General features: G+C 46.8%; 1 protein-coding gene across 1 annotated transcript; it reads left to right on the forward strand.

The window, feature by feature from the left end:
- Window positions 1–740: 740 nt before the first annotated feature.
- LOC124085599 (lipopolysaccharide-binding protein-like) lies at window positions 741–19,700 on the forward strand. The gene is made up of 10 exons (XM_046433413.2): window positions 741–804; window positions 3,253–3,316; window positions 4,795–4,886; window positions 6,638–6,814; window positions 7,645–7,815; window positions 12,113–12,180; window positions 16,173–16,218; window positions 17,054–17,117; window positions 18,083–18,159; window positions 19,357–19,700. Exons 3-10 carry the CDS (start codon window positions 4,803–4,805, stop codon window positions 19,387–19,389), a joined length of 720 nt encoding a protein of 239 aa, XP_046289369.2. The 5' UTR covers window positions 741–804; window positions 3,253–3,316; window positions 4,795–4,802; the 3' UTR covers window positions 19,390–19,700.
- The last annotated feature ends 113 nt before the right edge of the window (window positions 19,701–19,813 follow it).

Consider the following 19,813-nt stretch of genomic DNA (forward strand, 5'->3'; position numbering starts at 1 on the left):
ACTTTGCGTGTATTTGGAAATCCTTCCTCATCAGAAAGCAAGTTTCCTTTTCAAACTAATCTATTACAAGAAGATTCTACAATGTCTTAGCAGTCATCTGTTGATAAACTGGGGCTGGAGGTGTCACTTAGCGGTAGAGCACTTGCCCAGTATGCCCGAGGCCCTGAGTTTTGTCCCCAGCACCAAAATCAAAATAAAAGAGGCAGGAATGAACTTGAGTGGTTCCCATGGAAGCCAGGGGATAGAGTCGTAGCTCTGACTGGATCCAGGTGTTTGACCAGCATCACTGGGAATTTCTGGCTCCTGGTTCTGCTTTTTTCTCTATTGGTTTCATTCTGAGGCAGGGTCCCCCACCCTAGAGTGGAAATGATGGTCACCGGGAACTCAGGCTTCCTTGGACCTCAGTGAAAGCATCCTTTACCATAAAAGCCCTGGGAAAAGCTCTCATTGGTCCACATTGGGTCACATGCTCATCCCTAGACTAATCAGCATGAGCTCCGATTGGCTGAACAGGGTTTGCTACTCATTCTTAGACCTGGGGGCTAGGGAAGAAGTGGACTTTAAGATGTACATAGTTATACTAAAGGTTGTCCAGGGTTTTCCCCCTTTGGATTAAATTCATCTGCCTGGGTCTCATTGTTGAGATAAAATGGGGAAAGTTCAGATCCCTGGGTAGCCTTCCTTTTGGGAGTCTCAGTTCACCTTAAAATGTATCCTGACCTTCTTTCTCTTCTCTTCAGATGGATCCTGAATCTCTTCCATAAAAGAATTGAAAGCAATATCAAAAGAATCTTAGAAAAACAGGTAAAAAGATACACATATTGGTCATTAGTACATGAATCACTAAGCATCTACTTATTTGATATTTGGAAAGAGCCTTTTCCCTTAAGTATGTTGCCATTTGAATTTGCTTAGAAACACCTTCCTCATTCATGGTGCAAAGGCAAATGTCAAGGCTTTCTCAAGTTTGTGTGATCACGCACGCTAAACTGGCATTTGGAATTGACCAAGGTTATTTGATTATCTAACTGTTGGTAATACTAGTGAGAATACTGGCAATAAATGATTTTGAATCCCTCCCTCACACCATATAGAAAATCAATTCCAGGTGTTCTGTGGATTTAAATACCACAATATATCTTAAAAAAACTTTTTTAGGAGAAAAGCTAAAGTATCTATCTCACCTTAAGAACTTGATTTCCCAAGTAAGACCCCATATTGAGAATAGCAGTGAGAATGGCCTTGGTCTTGGAGGCAGAGAGATACCTCTTCATTTTACACTCCATGCACTGTGGGACAAGTCAGGGAGCCCACTGGAGACAATGACCCCTACCTTGAAGAAAGTTAGTGAGGATTTCATGAGATAAACTCACAGAATATCTGGTATACAAGTGGGGCTCAGCGCACTCACATCTCAGAGCCCTGTCTCAACTAGACTCACCTCCTGGTCTCTTCCCTGTTGAGTACTTGAGCTCTGTTGTCAGATGCTCACAGTTTAAATCCCAGCTCAGTCATCGTCTGGCTGTAAGGTCTTAAATAACTGACTTAACCTCTTCAAATCTTAGGATTCTTATCTGTAAAATAGGAATAATCACAAGATATAACATGTACCCTGCTGGGCTATTCTGAGGACCAGGCAATGTGATATACTTAACTAGTGAGCACCCAGGGACTGAATAAGAGCTGAGTGAATGGGGGTAAGGCTATTTTTACAGATAGTTGAGCTCCCCAACAGTCCCGTGTGGGTTGCAGTCACTGACCTACAATTGAAAAATCTGGATGCCACTTGTCCAGAGGGAATGAGGCTAGTGCTAGGGAGGCTGAGCCCAGGGAATGGACAGGTTCAGATGTCATCCCTGACTTAAGTTCCCATACAGCTGTGAGTTCCAGGTTCCAGGAGGCTCTGCAGAAAGAGGATCTCTGGCCAGGGGACCTGGGGGACAATGGAGAAGATCTAAGGAGGTCACACTCCAAGCCATGGGAGGGCTGGCTCCCTGAGTAACACTGCCTGGCTCAAAGGTCCAGGAGAGGCTGGTTGGATCTACCTGGAAACCTCTGGCTGGCTTAGATTAGAATTTTGCACTAAAACAATGCTTCTCAAAATGCAGAAATCTCCAGAGTTGATTTTATGAATTATGAAGCTCGGTATTAAATTATGCAGAATGACAGAATAAGTAACTCCAGCTGCAGTATTCTTTCTCTTTCTTATGTCAAAGACAGGACGTTTCAGTGGGGTTTAATGCATCCTGAACAATTTTTTTTTCCCCTAAATACAAAGAGGGCATTATCTAATTAGGCAGCACCATCTGGCCAGACTTCCAGAGCATATTTTTCTAAATCCTTCATATTCATTTTCCCAGTTATTCCCTCTTTATGCCAAAGGATACCAGTTTTCTACTGACAAGAGATAGTTTCTATATTTTTATTAAATGTATGTGATTTTAATAAGACCACTTGGTAGAAATAACAGACGGTTCAAAAGTGAGAAAGGCAAAAATCATGAAGATGGTGTAGGAATCGCTGAAATTGGGAAATTACTGGGAGACTGGGAGCTTCTGAGACCGCCCCAGCCTGGAACCCCGTGGCTGAGGGATCCAGCAGGAAGCTGGCAGCCAATGAGGACCCTGGAATCCACTGGAACCCGCCTCTGCTTTGCTTTGGCGCCGTCTAGTGACTGCAGTCAGTACTGCCTGCGGAGCCTCCGCGGTGCTGGGACATGGCTCCCCCTTATTCCAGAGGGGCATTAATGGTGAGGTTTCAGGAAGCAAGTAGGAAGAGGAGTCAAAGGAGCCAGGGAATGGGGTGTGGAGTCTCTGAGTCCAGAGTTGTGCCCTGTACCAAGGAGCTCCACTGCTTTGTCCCCCTGTTCTAGTAACTCCGTGTAAGTACTGCACTTCTTGGTGCCTTAGCCGCCAGCACCACATTGACCTGAGGACAGTATCAATAGCACACCCCAGAGCAAGGCCAGCCTGACCACCAGCCACTTTTAATGTGGGTTCCAGGAAAGTCCAGGAACGTAAACTGGGCCCTCCTGCGTGAAAGGCCAGTCCAACTGGAACAGGGCCAAGTGCTGTGTGCACGGGGGAGTGGTCTCTCCTTCCTTTCCATCATATCCCTGCCCTGCGCACACACACAGGGGCCCACAGGACAGGAATGCCACCATGGTTCCTAGAGAGGAGTGGGGAAGCCAGGGGCATCGCCAGGGAGAGGCGGAGGAAGGACTCACCCCACTTTCTCACCCACTTCCGACAGATCTGCGAAGTGGTCAAGAAGTCATCAGACTCGCACCTGAAGCCCTACCTCCAGACTCTGCCAGGTTTGGAGCCCTCCCACCCGGCTTCTCTGGGTGCCTTCAGATGCCATGTCACTGGGCATCCCTGAAACCGTCACCCCTGGGGCAGCCCTGGGAGAATTGCCATTGAGTATCTCCATCCTGCAGAGTTGGCTTTGGGGTGACCACCTCTCCTGGGATCTGTTCTCAGGAGACAGGGAGAAAAGGGATTGAGGAGGTATTCAAAAGCCTGCTGGAAGCCGGGTGCATTGGTGCATGCCTATAATCCCAGGGGCTTGAGAGGCTGAGGCAGGAGGATCACAAGTTCAAACCCAGCCTCAGCAATTTAATGAGGCACTAAGCAACTCAGTGAGACCCGGTCTGTAAATAAAATACAAACTGGGCTGGGGATGTGGCTCCGTGGTCGAGTGCCCCTGAGTTCAATACCCAGTATCTGGCGTGTGCTGGCTGCTTTAACAAAACAGAGTGCTGTGAAATCCCTGGGTCGGGCTAAGGCCCTCCCACCCTCACCTCTGCTGCCACAGGAACACAGGGGCGGTCACCAACTCTCCTGGAGACTGACTCAGACTCCTGTGATTCTCAGAATACTGAGCCCAGCCTTGGTAGCAGGCCCTGTGTGGTCTGACCTGTCCATTACATCCCAGTCCCCAGGGTCATCTTGTTCCTGTCCCCACTCGCTCAGCCACATGGGCCCATGAGTCCCTCTAGCTACCACCTCCGTTCTGCTGCACCGTCTGCACCCACATTGCCCCCTCTGCCAGGAATGCCCTCTCCATGTCCCCCCTGCATCCACTCAACACCTCCTCCTCCAGATCCCAGCCCCAGCAACCCCTCCTTCAGAAACCCGGCTTGACTCCTGTCCAAGCTAAGTTGCCAACGCTCGCTCTGCCCCAGTTGCATGGCTACATCACCCTACGGACTTCTGCTGCCTGATACAGCTGCAATGTTACATTTATCTGCTAAGTGTCTGACTGCCTATTTCCCCTCTGGACTCGTGAGGACAGGGACTTTGCCCATCTTATTCACAGCTGTTTCTTTGGCACCTGCATCACGCCTGGTGTAGAGCAGGTGCTCAATAAAATATTGAATGGGCCCAGTGCAGTGGTACCTGTCTGTAATCCCAGAGACTGGGGAGGCTGAGGAGGATGATTGCAAGTTCTAGGCCAGTCTCAGTAACTTAGTGAGACCCTGTCTCAAAAAGGGAGGGGGTGGCTCAGGATACAGCTTGGAGAACCCCCTGGGTTCAATTGAATGAGCCGAGTGGACAAATAAGACAATCTCTCTTTCTCTTTCTCTTTCTCTCTCCCTCCTTCCCTTCCTTTTTCCCTTCACACTCCCCCCCACTCCTTCTCCCTCTCCCTTCCTTGGCTAAAGGTACCATGAATTGGCCCCAACCCCATTTCCATGTTAATGAGTTCCTTGGAGGTGTGCAGTATAAACTTGCACAACTGTAATTAGCTGGGAACAGCATGTTCACAGGCTGCTTCTTTCCTTTCCCACAGTCACCTTGATGATTGACCAGGTTGCTGGTATTGACTACAGACTGTTTAGAGCTCCCCAGGTGACCTCTAAAAGTGTGGACATACCCATCAAGGTAAGGGGCTATAGAGAGGGCACCTTGGAACTGAAGACTGGTAGAGCATCAGCTTCACCTCTCAGAGTCAGCTCTTCCTTTTCCTTTCAAGTTCATCTACCTGTTAGTCACTGACCCTGACCAGTGTTCAGGGTGGGCACAGGTGGCACTAGTCACAACAGACCAAGACCTAATGCAGGGGTTCTGTGAACCAATGAGGTAAATCTGTCTGAAATACAAAGGCCTGGGCTTGAAGTCCTGGCTCTACCATTTATGTGCTGGGGTGCTTGGGAGAGTTATTTAACCTCTCTGAGCCTCTATTAAATTGAAATAATCATAGCCTTAACCCCTCAGAGTTTACAGGAATTAAGTGAGATGATGTGCATAAGATTCTCAGCAGGTACCTGGCACTTGTATGCATAAGGGGACACTCACTACTGCCTGCATCACCCCTTGCAGACTGCACGGTGGCTCCCTAGGATGTCCACATCCTAACCCTCAGAATCTCTAAATGTCACCACATATGGCAAAAGCACTTTGCAGATGTGATTAAGGGTCTGGAGATGGGAAAATTATCCTGGTTTATCCTGCTGGGCTCAGTGTGCTCACAGGTCCTTACAAGAGGGAGGCAGGAGGTGAAGAACAGAAGAGGGGCGGGAGGTTAGGTGTGGGGAGGAGGCCTAAGCCAAGGAGAGCTGGTGGCCTCCAAGGCTTCAGAGTCTCCCTGGAAGCCTTCAGAAGCATCGCAGGCCCCAAACCTGTGGGGAATTAATTTGGAGCCACTAAGATTGTGGTCATTTCCTACAGCCACAGAGGAACCGGACACACCCCTCTGCATTCCCAGTGTTCCCTCTTCACTCCCCGTGGGTGGAGCCAGGCCCTGGAGCTGCCTTAGCTCACACTTACCTGCCTCTTGCTGTGGGTCAGTTCTAAGAGTTTGTACAAATAATAACTGACCAAGATTTCACACCATTAGCGCTGTCCCCTTTTTTAGGTGAGGAAGTTGGTAACTGGCCCAAGGTCCAGAGCTAGCAAGACGCAGGAGTCCAGTCCTGACAGGGGGCTCCAAACTCCATGCTCTTCACCATGGCTGTGCCTCCTATGTCGTGGTCCCCTGAGGACACAGGAGGCTTGGTCCACCCCAAAGGGATGCCACGCTGATGAGTGGTTCCTATTGGATATGGAAAATGAAAACCCCCAAATAGTGAGGACTGGGAGAAGGGAATGGAAAAGAGAGGCAGACACGGATAGCTCTTATCTCTCTCAAGATCAGCCTTTTTTCAGATGCTGGACTGACTCTCTAGGAAACACTAATCTCTCCCAAGACAGCTCCTCTCCAGGTGCTGGCCACTGACTCCCAGCCCCAAAACCCAAATTCCTGAGTGCTCAGACTGACATGCGCACTAAATCACCCACAGCCTACGTGAGCCCCCAGTCCCCTCCTTTGTTCAGTGGCTCATTTTCCACCAGGAGAGTGGGTCCATTCCCCGAGGGGTAGTCCTGTTCCTGATTAAAAGGCTGAAATGATCCATGAAGTTTGCCCCCGGCCGGGTCTCTTTGGGCTATCAGTTTCAGGCAGCTGTCAGGACCTAGGTAGTGTGGGTCTAGAGGGAATCTTTGAGCACATTGACCCCTCCCTCTGGAGAGGAACCCTACCCCAGCTATCCCCAGGGCACAGGAGGCCTCCACCTGGCAGGCTTTGGATGCTTCTGCCTGAGACCTTCATCCTAACAGGTAGGAACTGGGGTGACTGGTAAGTTCTCTGTCTCCAGGGTGAATTCTTCAGCCAAAGCCAACGCACCCCAGTCCCTTTCGATGCCCCAGCCATGATGCTGCCCCAACAATATGACCGCATGGTCTACTTCGCAGTCTCCGAGTACGTCTTCAACACAGCCAGCAGGGTCTACCACCAGGCCGGGCTCCTGAATGTCACCATCTCAAATGAGCACGTGAGTAGGGGAGAGAAGGAGGCCGGGCACCAGCAGAGGGCTTCAAATGGGACTAGAGACCCTTTGGGTGCTGTGGAACATGCATCAATGGGCTGGGTACAGTTTACCCAACAGAAAAAAATGGGTAAAAAAATAAAAGTTCCTCATTTGTAAAATCAATTCCTGTCATCCCCCGACTCCTTGTGGCACAAGGACACGGGATCTGGATTTGACCACCTGGATTTGAATCCTGGTTCTGCTATTTCCTAGCTTTGGACTCAACCTCGCTGGGCTCGGTTTCCTCCTTTTACAAATGGGGATGAGGATGGCATCTCCCCACCCCCCCGAGATTCTCACATGGGAGATAAAAGCAATCGACCAGTGCCCACATGCAGAGGCCCTTCTCGGCACAAATGCAGGGCCTTGGGCAGGCTGATCACTGGGGGCTAAGCTGATGATTATCAATATTTATTTGATTTTTCTATAGAGGCCTAGTTGAAAAGTGGCAGAGGCAGAGCAGAGCATTCAAGCTCCAGCCCCAAATTCACCCGCCAGACAAGGCAAGCTGGCTTTGGAAGGCATCATGGTGACCATCTGAAGTCACTTAAACACATCCACTGGGTGCTGTGTCACCTATACACTTCATCAAGGTGCCCCTTCCCACCCTGACAGCCGTCTCTTGGAAAGGACTTCTGGAAAATGCGATTCCCTCCATCCTGGGATATTTCCCCTGCTGGCTTAGGACCCTTAGAGATCTGCCCCTTGGAGACCTGCCCATCTGGCCTTCCCCACCGCATCTCAGGGTTCCTGAGGTCTCTGCTGTGCTATGAATATCTGCTCCCTCTCTTTAGCTGGCCGGGTTGTTCCCCAATATGCAAGTACAATTGGAGGCATCACCTGAATCAGAGCCGCACCTGTGGTTCACTCTTGGAAAGGTGACCATTGCACCTGTGATGGACGTCCAAGCCTTCGGCATCCTGCCCAACTCCTCTGACCGCAGGCCACTCTTCCAGCTCAGGGTGGTAAGTTTGGCCCTGATCAGGCAGCAAAGGGTCTTGCTTGCCATGGGTGGAAGTCACTCCTTTAGCTGAGAGGTGACCACAGAGCTGATACCTGCAGAAGGCTATTCATGTCTCCCAGCTGCGTCAGTGGCCCCCCTTCCTAATAACCAGGCTTCCTAAATCACCATGGCTCACCAACTGCCCTGCTGTCAAAGTGACAAGAAACCTCGAGGCTTCGCTCCAGCCAAGATGAACATTTTCACTTTCTCAGTGTTTCTCTCTCTCTACATATATACACATGTTTGAGGCACTAGGGACTGAACACAGGGGCAATCTACTAATGAACCAACCACATCCCAGACCTTTTTTATTTTTTATTTTGAGGCAGAATCTTGTTAAGTTGCTCAGGCCGGTCTCCAACTTGAATCTGCCTGCCTCAGCCTTCCAAGTCTCTAGGATGACAGGTGAGCACCACTGCACCCAGATGTTCACTGTAATCTTTTTACATTTAAAACATCCCCCCATCTCGTTCAGTAGAACTGGAAGTAGAGTATTTATTTTTATAAATAAAAATCATAAAATTACTTTTTTTTTTGGTACTGAGGATTGAACCCAGGAGCACTTAACCACTGGGCCACATCCCCAGACCCTTTTATTTTTATCTTGAGACAGGGTCTTGCTAAGTTGCATGAGGATCTTGCTAAATTGCTAAGGCTCACCTCAAACTTGCAATCTTACTGCCTCAGCCTCTCAACTGTGCAATTATAGGCGGGTGCCACTGCTCCCAGCATATCAAATTGCCTTCTTAAAGAAGGTTTAAAGGCAGCATAGTATTTGGCAACGCTGTCTAAACTGATTTGCAATCTTAACAAAAACCCCAGGTCAGTTTTTGTCAGCTGACAAGCAGGAGCCCAAGATTCACACTGAGATTCAAGTTACCCAGAACTGCCAATGCAGTTTTGAAAAAGAAAAATAAAGTTGGGGACTCACACTTTGCTATTTCAAAACTGACTATAAGGCTGTGATAATCAAAGATAAACATGGAAATCAATAGAACAAATTATGAGTATAGAAATAAACCTCATATTTATGGTCAGTTGATTTTCAACAAGGAGACCAAGACAATTCAAAAGGAATAATAGTTTTTTTCCCCCAATAAATAATGCTGGATATCTACCAGCAAAAGAATAAAATCATACCCCTTTATTATACTATACACAAAAATTAGTTCTAAATGGGTATATACCTAAATATAAAATCTAAAACATAAACTTAAAAAGAAACGTAACTGTCGGGCCTGGAGTTGTGGCTCATGGTAGAGCGCTTGCTTAGCACATGTAAGTCTCTGGGTTTGATCCTCAGCACCACATAAAAATAAATAAATAAAATAAAGTTATTGTGTCCACCTACAACTAAAATGTATGTATGTATATGTAAACATATACATACATATATACATTATACACACAAATACACACATATAGCATAAATCTACATGAGTTAGGCAAAATCTTCAAAGATTTAACACTAAAAGCATAAACAACAAAATTAAAAATAGATAAATTGAATTTCATCAAAATTAAGAACTTTTGTGCTTCAAGGGATGCATGAGAAAGTGAAACCCATGGAATGGAAGTATTTGCAAAATATATACTTGATAAGGAATTTGTATCCAGAATATAAGAGTTCTTATAACTCAATAACAAAAAAAGAGAACTTCAAAAGGGGAACTTCCAATTCTAAGAAGATAGAATAGATGTCCGTTTCCCCATACCTCCTGCTAAGTTCAACTAAAAACCCTAGACACTGGATATAAAATAAATGTAAGAAGACTCTGTAGAACAGGGAGAGAAGGCAGATGAGCTAGGGATCTCAGGGTCTGGAGGACAACCTGTAATGAATTCCCTCCTTCAAATATCCCAACCTGGAGCTGAAGAAGTCAACAGCCCAGAAATGCCAACAAGCACAGATAAAAAACTCTTCTCTCTCTAGCCAAACACTAGAGAAAAAAAGTAAATGATGCCTACCCCCAAGCCTGAAAAGGCCAACTGGGAAGCCAGATTTCTAGTTTTCTTTATCTTTCTTTCTTTTTTTTTTTTTAGTTTTATTTTTTTTAATTTCCTCATTTTTTTAGAATTCTAGAATTCTTAAGTACAAGAAGGCTGTGATGTGCCTAGCAAAGAAAATGTGTGTGTTATATATACTTCATACAGGCATGAGTTATAGTGCCATTGGCTATGAGTTCAATGTTAAGGAATCAATAATACGTGTTAAGTAAGGTATCTCTAAACACTCATAGAACAAAGTTATAGATTGATCAGTTAACAAAATATTACAAGAGACACAAAGGAACTTACTCTTGTATTTCCCCAAAGGGCATTGATTCAGTATTCACTAATCCCATGTTCACAGCAAATACATAGAACTTAACTGCCCAAATTAACATAGCTGGAGATTTGACCATAGCTGGAGATTTTAACATCTACTCTCAGTAACTGATAAAGCAACTAGATGGAAAACCAGCTCAGATACAGAGCTCAACACCACCATCCACCAACAGATTTTTTTTTCTAACAGGCTTTAAAAACGCTCATTCAGGGCACAGTGGTGCACAGGCCTATAATCCTAGCAGCTCAGGAAGCTGAGGCAGGAGGATCACAAGTTCAAAGCCAGCCTCAGCAATTTAGTGAGACCTGTCTCAAAATAAAAAATGAAAAGGTTTGGGGTGGTTCAGTGGTTGAACAACCCTGGATTTAATTCCCCAGTAGTAAAAACAAAAAAAGAAGAACACTCATACCATGACCCATAACACTGAAATACATCCTTTTCAAATGTCTACATCCTAAGACAGACCATATCCTGGCCCATAAAACAAGCCTTGCTGGGCACAGTGGCACAGGCTTATAATCCCAGAGGCTCGGGAGGTTGAGGTAGGAGGATCTCAAGTTCAAAGTCAACCTCAGCAAATCAAGGCACTAAGCAACTCAGTGAGACCCTGTCTCTAAATAAAATACAAAATAGGGCTGGGGATGTGGCTCAGTGATCGAGTGCCCCCGAGTTCAATCCCCAGTACAAACAACAACAGCAAAAAAGTGCAAAAGTAAAAAATTAAAGAATTCAAAACAGTCATAATCAGTCATATGTAGCTAGAGTAAGCTAATTACCATAATAAAAATAAATTCTAGTGGTCTAATCCAGTAAAAAAATTTATCTCACATAAAATCAATCAGTTGTTTCTAGTTGGCAGATGGCCTTCCACATGGCCATTTAGGGACCCAGGTTCCTTCTGCCTTGTGATTCCTCTCTCCTTTAAAGCTTCATAATCCCCTCCACACAGTTCAGCAGATGCAGAAAGTAGGTGGAAGATCATAGAGGTCTTTTAATTGACCAGGTCTTGAAGTAACTCACATCTTTTATGCCCACCATCCATTGGCTAAAACTTAGTCACATGGTCACACCTAACTGTCTGGGAAGCTGGGAAATGTAGTCCAACTGTGTGCCCAGAAGAAAAGGAAATGGGTCTTGGTGTACCCAGTCTCTGCCACACATGTTGCTCATGCATTTTTAATATTTCTTGGCTACCATTCAAGCCTATGTGGACCTTGTCCACACATGAGCAGAAGCCAGCCTTCTGTCCTTGGGCTGAGACACAATCTGGTTCCCTTTTCCTGTCACAAGTCTTTGGGACATCAGTTAGGTTTCAAATGAAGCTGTTCAGTGGTGCCACCCAAGCACTCAACCAGGTGTTAGAGGTAGGAGTCCCCCGCCCCCCGTGAGAAGTGGCCTAGGTGGACAGCTGACCATCACAGTTGGCACGGGGCTTTGAGGGGCTGACCGATTCTATCACCTGGCTCAATGCCATCCCTTGGCAAGCCAATCCTCAGTCTCTAAGATGGGTGTCAGTAAGTGGCGTCTAAATTTCTCCAGGGCTCAGGGACTCTGTGAAAGTCCCTTAGGAGTCTGCTCTGAAGAACTCAGTCAAACAGACTAAAGTGTCCCTGTTCAAATTTGGGCTTATTCCCCTTCCCAATGCTTTCACTAAAATGGAGACATGTGCCAGGAACCGAGGCACCCACCTGTAATCCCAGCAACTCAGGAGGCTGAAGCAAGAGGATCATAAGTTCAAGGTCAGCCTGGGCAAGTAAAAGGGAGAATGAAGCCTCAGCTCTCCCTTTTTTGTGCCAGCTGTGGGGCCACCGCACAGCCACCCACAATCCTGGGTGGCTGCTTTTGCCCATTCGTTCCACATGGCCACATGGCCTGGGGTTTCTTAGATCAGGAACAAACAAGGTGCCTAAGTGGTCTTTTGCTTTTGTAGAAAACCAACTTCTCCATCTCCATCAGCGTGAACTCCGATAGGATCGTTGGCTCAGTGTCCCCAGAAAGGTAAGACAGCAGGAGTGGGGAGAGGAAGGAGGGTGGACAGCGACATGCTGACAGTGGCCGTAACAGCCAGCATGGTTCACTCAGGACTGAAGGTGACCCATGGGGGCAGCTCTCCACCAGATCTGAGTGCCCTCTAGAAAAGGCACAGTGACAATGCCTCGGGCAGAAAGCTGGAAGGGGGAAGAATCGCCAGGTGTCTCCAGATGCCTGTCGCTCCAGGCTCCTCCTGCCCACCCCGCAGGCTTCAGAGGAGCTGGAATTTCTGCAAAGGAATAGTGTAGGTCAAGATGGAGGGTAGAGCTTGAAGCTGTGTTCACAAGGACTTTACCTCTGAGGAAAAGTGTCCACTGTCACAAAGCGGAGATTTTGGATGGAAAATTGACGTTCCCCAAGCCACTGCCCACTGCTCCCCTGCCCAGATTCCCAATCCATAAGCATAAGGTTTAGATGGTGGATCAGTGCAGAAAGAGTTCAGGCTTTGGGCAGCAGAGATTATACTGCCTCCTGGGGGTTGGCACCTGTCCTCTATACCTCATGTCCTCTGTGCCAAGCCCCACATCTTTGTATTTTTGTTTTTGTGGGTTTTTTTTTTTTTTTTTTTGTACTGGGGATTGAACCCAGAGGTGTTTTAACACTGAGCCAAGTCCCCAGCCCTTTTTATTTTTTTTAAATTTCATGACAGGGTTTCATTAAGTTGCTTAGGGCTTCACTAAGCTGCTGAGGCTGGCTTTGAACTGTGATCCTCCTGCTGCAGCCTCCAAAGTTGCTGGTGTGCAAGCCCCGTGTCTTGTCTACTCTGGGTGATGCTCCTTGCTAGATGTGCTTGGGCTAATAAAATGCCCTGGCCCTATTAAAATGAACATCTTAGGATGCTTTAAAAAGAGAAGCTAATAGCTGGGCGCAATGGCACATGCCTATAATCCCAGTGGCTTGGGAAGCTGAGGCAGGGGAATCACAAGTTCAAAAGCCAGCCTCAGCAAAAGTGAAGTGCTAAGCAACTCAGTGAGACCCTGTCTCTAAATAAAATACAAAATAGGGCTGGGGATGTGGCTCAATGGTTGAGTGGTTGAGTTCAATCCCTAGTAACCCCTTCCCCCGAGAGAGAGAGAGAGAGAGAGAGAGAGAGAGAGAGAGAGAAGTTAATGGTGAGCCTTTGGGGCAGTGGGAAAGCTGGTAGGGACAGATGGACTTCTGGAGTTTCCTAGAGTTTGCATGTAGGCACAGACCTCCTGGTTGGGGGTCTCAGGACAGCCAAAGATTTTAGCCCGCGTGAATGAAGATTCGAAACGTGAGAAATCTCTAGGGAGTTTTTAATTAAAGAGACAAGACTCTAATTACCTTTAAACCAGCTCCAGGACGGCTCCTCCTAGCTCCAGCCTCCAGCCACCTATTATGGTAGCGAGGTTGACTGAAGAGGCTAGGGAGAGAGAGAGAGAGCGAACACGCCAGGGAGTGGACTTTTATTGGGGAACAAAAAATTCTGGGGAAAATCACATCCAATGAAGATTAAGGGGGCAGCATCCCAAGGTCAGGGGCGACAATTGGGTCTTCGGGGTAGTGGCCAGACATGCCTCCGCAAGGACAAGCCCTCGGACCTGAGAAGGGTTGGGAAAGCTCTGGACACAAGATGTGCCTAAGCACCTCTCACCCAGCCAAGGAGGTAACTCAAATCACGTGCGAGGATGGCCTCCCACAAAGGACTGGAATGAGGATTTCTCCAAGGAATTCTCAAAGACCATTCATTCTACCCCATGAGTAGAAAGCAGGGAGATCCACCCAGGGCCATTGGAATTCCTGAACAAGGGAACCAGAGCAAGAGGAGAGCCCAGCAGGAGGAAAATCAGTGGAGACCTGATTTCTACAGTCACGGGGATCAGGTGCCCCGAGCCACTGTCTTCCTTCACTCCTGCACCAGTTGAGGGGCCTTGCTTCCCTCTTTACGTCATGTTTCCATCTAATATAAATCACTGCCCACTTTCACATTATAAAAATAATGCATTCTTATACAAGAAAAGTTGGAAATTACCTAAGTGTAAAAACAAAATCACCCCTAAACTTGCCACACAGAGACTAGCTCTGCTCATAAGTTTTCTACCAGCCTTTTTTTTTTTTTAATTTTTTATTGTTGGCTGTTCAAAACATTACATAGTTCTTGATATATCATATTTCACAATTTGATTCAAGTGGGTTATGAGCTCCCAGTTTTACCCCATATACAGATTGCAGAATCACATCAGTTACACATCCATTGATTTACATATTGCCATACTAGTGTCTGTTGTGTTCTGCTGCCTTTCCTATCCTCTACTATCCCCCCTCCCCTCCCCTCCCCTCCCCTCCCCTCTTCTCTCTCTGCTCCCTCTACTGAGATTCGTTTGTCCCCCTTATATTATTTTTCCCCTTCCCCTCACTTCCTCTTGTATGTACTTTTGTATAACTCTGAGGGTCTCCTTCCATTTCCATGCATTTTCCCTTCTCTCTCCCTTTCCCTCCCACCTCTCATCCCTGTTTAATGTTAATCTTCTTCTCATGCTCTTCGACCCTACTCTGTTCTTAGTTACTCTCCTTATATCAAAGAAGACATTTGGCATTTGTTTTTTAGGGATTGGCTAGCTTCACTTAGCATAATCTGCTCTAATGCCATCCATTTCCCTGTAAATTCTATGATTTTGTCATTTTTTAATGCAGAGTAATACTCCATTGTGTATAAATGCCACATTTTTTTTATCCATTCATCCATTGAAGGGCATCTAGGTTGGTTCCACAGTCTAGCTATTGTGAATTGTGCTGCTATGAACATCGATGTAGCAGTGTCCCTGTAGCATGCTCTTTTTAGGACTTTAGGGAATAGACCGAGAAGGGGAATAGCTGGGTCAAATGGTGGCTCCATTCCCAGCTTTCCAAGAAATCTCCATACTGCTTTCCAAATTGGCTGCACCAATTTGCAGTCCCACCAGCAATGTACAAGTGTACCCTTTTCCCCACATCCTCGCCAGCACTTGTTGTTGTTTGACTTCATAATGGCTGCCAATCTAACTGGAGTGAGATGGTATCTTAGGGTGGTTTTGATTTGCATTTCTCTGACTGCTAGAGATGGTGAGCATTTTTTCATGTACTTGTTGATTGATTGTATGTCCTCCTCTGAGAAGTGTCTGTTCAGGTCCTTGGCCCATTTGTTGATTGTCTACCAGACTTTTAAAAAAAATTTTTTTTGTAGTTGTAGATGGACAGAATACCTTTATTTTGTTTATTTTTATGTGCCTCACACAGGCTAGGCAAACGCTCTGCCACTGAGCTACGGCCCCAGCCCTCTTCTAGCCTTTTTTAAGTACATTCCTTTTTTTTTTTTTTTAGAGAGAGAGAGAGAATTTCAATATTTATTTTTCAGTTTTCGGCGGACACAACATCTTTGTTTGTATGTGGTGCTGAGGATCGAACCCGGGCCGCATGCATGCCAGGCGAGTGTGCTACCGCTTGAGCCACATCCCCAGTACATTAAGTACATTCCTTATACAATTGGAAACACTGAGTGGAATGTTTTATATTCCACTTTTTCCATATAATTTTTTTTTAATACTGGAGAATTGAGCCCAGGGGAGCTTAACCACTAAGCACATCCCCAGACCTTTTTATTTTGAAACAAGGTCTTGCTAAGTTGCTGAGGCTGGCCTGGAACTTGCCTTCCTCCTGCCTCAGCCTACCGGGCCGCTAGGATGACAGGAATGTACCACCACGCTCACTTCCACTTAATATTTATTCCATCATAATTTCCTTATTAAAATTCTCTACAAACATCCTTTTTAACAATGGCACTTCCTCTCAGATCACAATGCATACCTTAACCCACAAGGGACACACTGCAGAGGAACTATGGGCTACCCAGTCTCCAGGCAACAGGCCTTTGCCTCCAAACACACTGCAGATTTCACTGGGGTGACAAGAAAATGGGAGTCACGGCCCAGTGACCCACACTTGTCTCTTTCTCTACACAGTGAGCTGAAACTCGAATTGAAACACTCCAACATCGGTTCTGTCGACGTGAGTTACTTTTCATCAGTGTCTCTCAATCATCTTTGCCAAGACAGGTTCTGTTAGGCTCCAGGAGACGCAATCAAGTCCCAGACAGAGATGCCAGGAGGAATGAGATCCCATATCTGAAAGTTTACCTTATACAAAGGGCTCCATCTGAGGGCTGAAGAGCAACAGGCTCTTACAGCGAGTTTTGGAGTAAGATACAGGCTGTGCCACCTGCTAGCTAGGTGATCATGGACAAGTTGCTTAATCTTTCTGAGTCTCAGTTTCTTTTACTGAAAAATGAGAATAATGGCATCTACCATAAATGGGGCCTGTGATAGGAAATGAGGCAGTGTGTTATGTAAAACACTTTGACCCAGTGCCTCAAACACAGTAAGCTCTTGACTATGTTCACAATTGGAATATGAATGGCTCAGCATCACAATGCCTTATTCAAACCCCTGGCGGATGAGTGGGTTTAGGGATTGAGAGTATCTGAGACATATAATACAGTGCATGCATCCTTTGACTTCCCCAGCAAGACCAGGGGAAACTCTATAATCAAACAGTGATATTTTTGCAACAAAACCTAACAATGTTCACATAAAGTGGCATAAAGAAACACGAAATAGCACTCACATCATGGTTCGGCATTCACTGGGCCTGCATGCTCTTACAGAAAGTAAATGCAGAGACTAGGGTTTGCACTGTGAGCAAGGGGCTGTTTGGAAGAGTGGTAGTCAGTCAGCATCTGTGCTTAAATGGGGTGACGTCCATTTTTCCAGGGGTGGGACCGGATGTTCCTCCCTTGACTCCTCTTTCTTCGTGTCTATTTGTTCTGGCCCCGTCTGTGCTCCAGGTGGAAGAGATGGAAACCATCTTCAACGTCTTTGCACGCGAGGTCATCTACCCCTCTCTCAATGGTAAGAAGAGCTGCCACTACCTGCACCAGAGTACAAGGGCTGGGTTCTCCCCTCCCCACAGGATTCCTGGTTCATTCGTTCAGCAAGTTGAGCCTCTCTTCTGTGCCACCTGGGATGCTGGCAATCCACGACCCATGCCTCATAGTTCCCACCTTGTTAAGAAGGCAGATGTGTAACAGGTGCCTATAGAAGGGAGCTCAGGGAACCACAGGAGCTGGGAGAGAGCATGGACTTAGACATCAGGCGGAGCTCCCTAGACATGAGGGATAAGCTGTCTCAAAGCTCAGGAGTTAAGCCAGGTACAGTGATGCACGCTTGTAATCCCAGCAACTCAGGAGGTCAAGTCAGGAGGATTGCAAGTTCAAGGCCAACCTCAGCCACTTAGACCCTATCTCAAAATAAAAAAATTAGGGCTGGGGATGTATCTCAGTGGTAAAGCAATTCTGGGTGCAATTCCCAATTAAAAAAAAAAAAAAAGACATAGGAGTGAGGCCAAAGGAGTAACATTATAGTTGACCCCTAGCAGGACACCTGGAGTTAGCATCCCTGGGTCCCAAGCCAGGGGACCTTGCTGGAGGTAGTGCTTGTCCAGCGGCTGCCTAAGAATTAGCAGACCTCCCACCCTTCCCTCTCCAGTTGGCCTCACCATCTACATCTATGACCAAGAGATAAGAGCAAAACAATGATCTGAGAGAAGGAGAGGCAGAGTGTGGCCCTCAGGGATGTGGCCCTCAGGGATGAGTCCCTAGACATGAACACTGCACACCCAGGCCTAGCCACTTCAGGTGGGGGTGAGGTTGGGCTCTCAAATGGGTTGATAGAGGCCCAAGAAGCTGTCCATATCCATCCCCTCCTGAAGAGGCTGCATTTTCCAGGACTCTACGTCCCCACCCTAAACCAGCTTTGGACCCAGTAGCCAGCAGCTGACTCATGCTGTCTATCGCCTCTTGCTGTTTATCTTCCAGCCCAGCTCAAAAAGGGATTTCCACTCCCTGTTCCAAGGAACATCTTCCTCAACAATGTGGAGCTCCAGATTCATGAGGTGAGAAGTGGGACCTGGGGGGGCTCTAAGCCCTGCTGGGAGGTTGCTTCAGGGGCTGGTGGAGATGGAAGCAAGCCCTGACCCCCACATACAACCTGGACCTAATTTTTAAGAAAAAATAACAATCTGTTTCAAATGTTGGAGTACAAATAGCATCTGTAATCTGGACTCTTGACTTCATGTACCAAAACTCATTTCTCAACAATCCGACAGTCACTGAGCATCTGTGACTGCAGGGCACTTTAGCCGTGCACAGCAGGAACATGGGAAAAGGGTCAGATGAGATGCCACTTCTGGGTTGATGAGGGGCCATCTGAACAGGCCTAGAATCTCATTGGTGGTGTGTGGGTTTCCTTAGTCACTGACCAGCCTTCCCATCCATAGAAGCAGGGGATGGTGTGGAGAAAAATAGAGCATGCCTTCTAGGTGGAAGGAACTTAGCAGGGGCAGAGGCAGAAACAACCAGAGCACACTTTCATAGGCCCAGAGGTACTGTGTGCCAGTCTTTGCTGTTCACAGTGGGGTTTTTTGGTGGTGGTGACAGGGAGTTCTTGAGATTTAACTCAGAGGCACTTTACCACTGCGCTATATTCCGGGGCTTTTTTTTTTTTAATTTGAGACAGGGTCTCACTAAATTGCTGAGGCTAGCCTTGAACTTGCGATCCTCCTGTCTCAGCCTTCTGAGCTGCTGGGATTACAGGCATGCACCACTACACCCAGCCACAATATATTCTTTTTTTTTTTTTTAATGTTTTTATAGTTGTAGATGGGCAACATGCCTTTATTTATTTTTATGCGGTGCTAAGGATTGAACCCAGTGCCTCACACATGCTAGGCAAGCGCTTTGCCACTGAGCCACAACCCCAGCCCCTCACAATATATTCCAAGGAAATCCTGGACAGCATTTTCCTGGAATTGAGTATCACAGGTAACAGCCAATTGTGACTTATTTTTCTGGGGGCACAAATTTTAGAGAAGGAAGGTGACATTTGTGGGTATCTGACAGAAATCAGTAACTTGGGAGATGCAGATAAATTCCTGGGGACAGGCAGCTAATAGGGACAATTTGTTGCGAAGGTCCCTAAGGCTTCTGGTTGATGTAAGAACTGGCATACTCCACTCAACCTTCTCTTCCAGAAGTGCATGTGTGGCTCAGCAAGTGACCTTTCTTGACTGTCCTTTTTGCCTTCTCTCTAGAACTTCTTGCTCTTAGGGGCCAACATCAATTAGACTGTGGCTAGAGGGGTCACCATATCACAGCCGGACCTGCCCTTGACCCAGTGGAGGCTCAAAGGCTGCAGCTACTCTCTCCCATGAGCTCCTGCTGCCCTACCGACACCAGAGAACCTATGACATCTGAAGACACATCTGACCTGGAGACACCTTCCCAACTTTCCTCCTCCTTTTTCTCCTTCCCCCGCCCCAGGTGTTTTCTTTGGATCCCCTGCTTTACCCTGGGGAGCTCAACCTGACTCCATACTAGTCTACACTAGAATCCACTTCCATTAAGGAAAAAAGCACCAGCAGTGGCCAGGCACCAAGCAGCCCAAATTAAACACAGAGCAACTAAGTTGTATGAGTCACTGGATGTTGTGGTTAAGAGATCAAGAGTTAGATGGACATGTGCTCAAAGCCTCATTTTGCTCCTTACGGG

The sequence above is a fragment of the Marmota monax genome, unplaced genomic scaffold, assembly GCF_021218885.2.
Source record: "Marmota monax isolate L192 unplaced genomic scaffold, Marmota_monax_Labrador192_F-V1.1 WCK01_AAM20220418_F8-fsc00014, whole genome shotgun sequence".
NCBI lineage: Eukaryota > Metazoa > Chordata > Mammalia > Rodentia > Sciuridae > Marmota > Marmota monax.

What these genes read in the sequence shown, in the direction of transcription:
- LOC124085599 (XM_046433413.2), top strand. Translation starts at nt 4,803, where the DNA reads ATGATTGACCAGGTTGCTGGTATTGACTACAGACTGTTTAGAGCTCCC. An exon ending in CCAACATCGGTTCTGTCGAC is followed by an intron (nt 16,219 to 17,053) that starts GTGAGTTACTTT and finishes TCTGTGCTCCAG; the next exon opens with GTGGAAGAGATGGAAACCAT. An exon ending in TGGAGCTCCAGATTCATGAG is followed by an intron (nt 18,160 to 19,356) that starts GTGAGAAGTGGG and finishes CCTTCTCTCTAG; the next exon opens with AACTTCTTGCTCTTAGGGGC.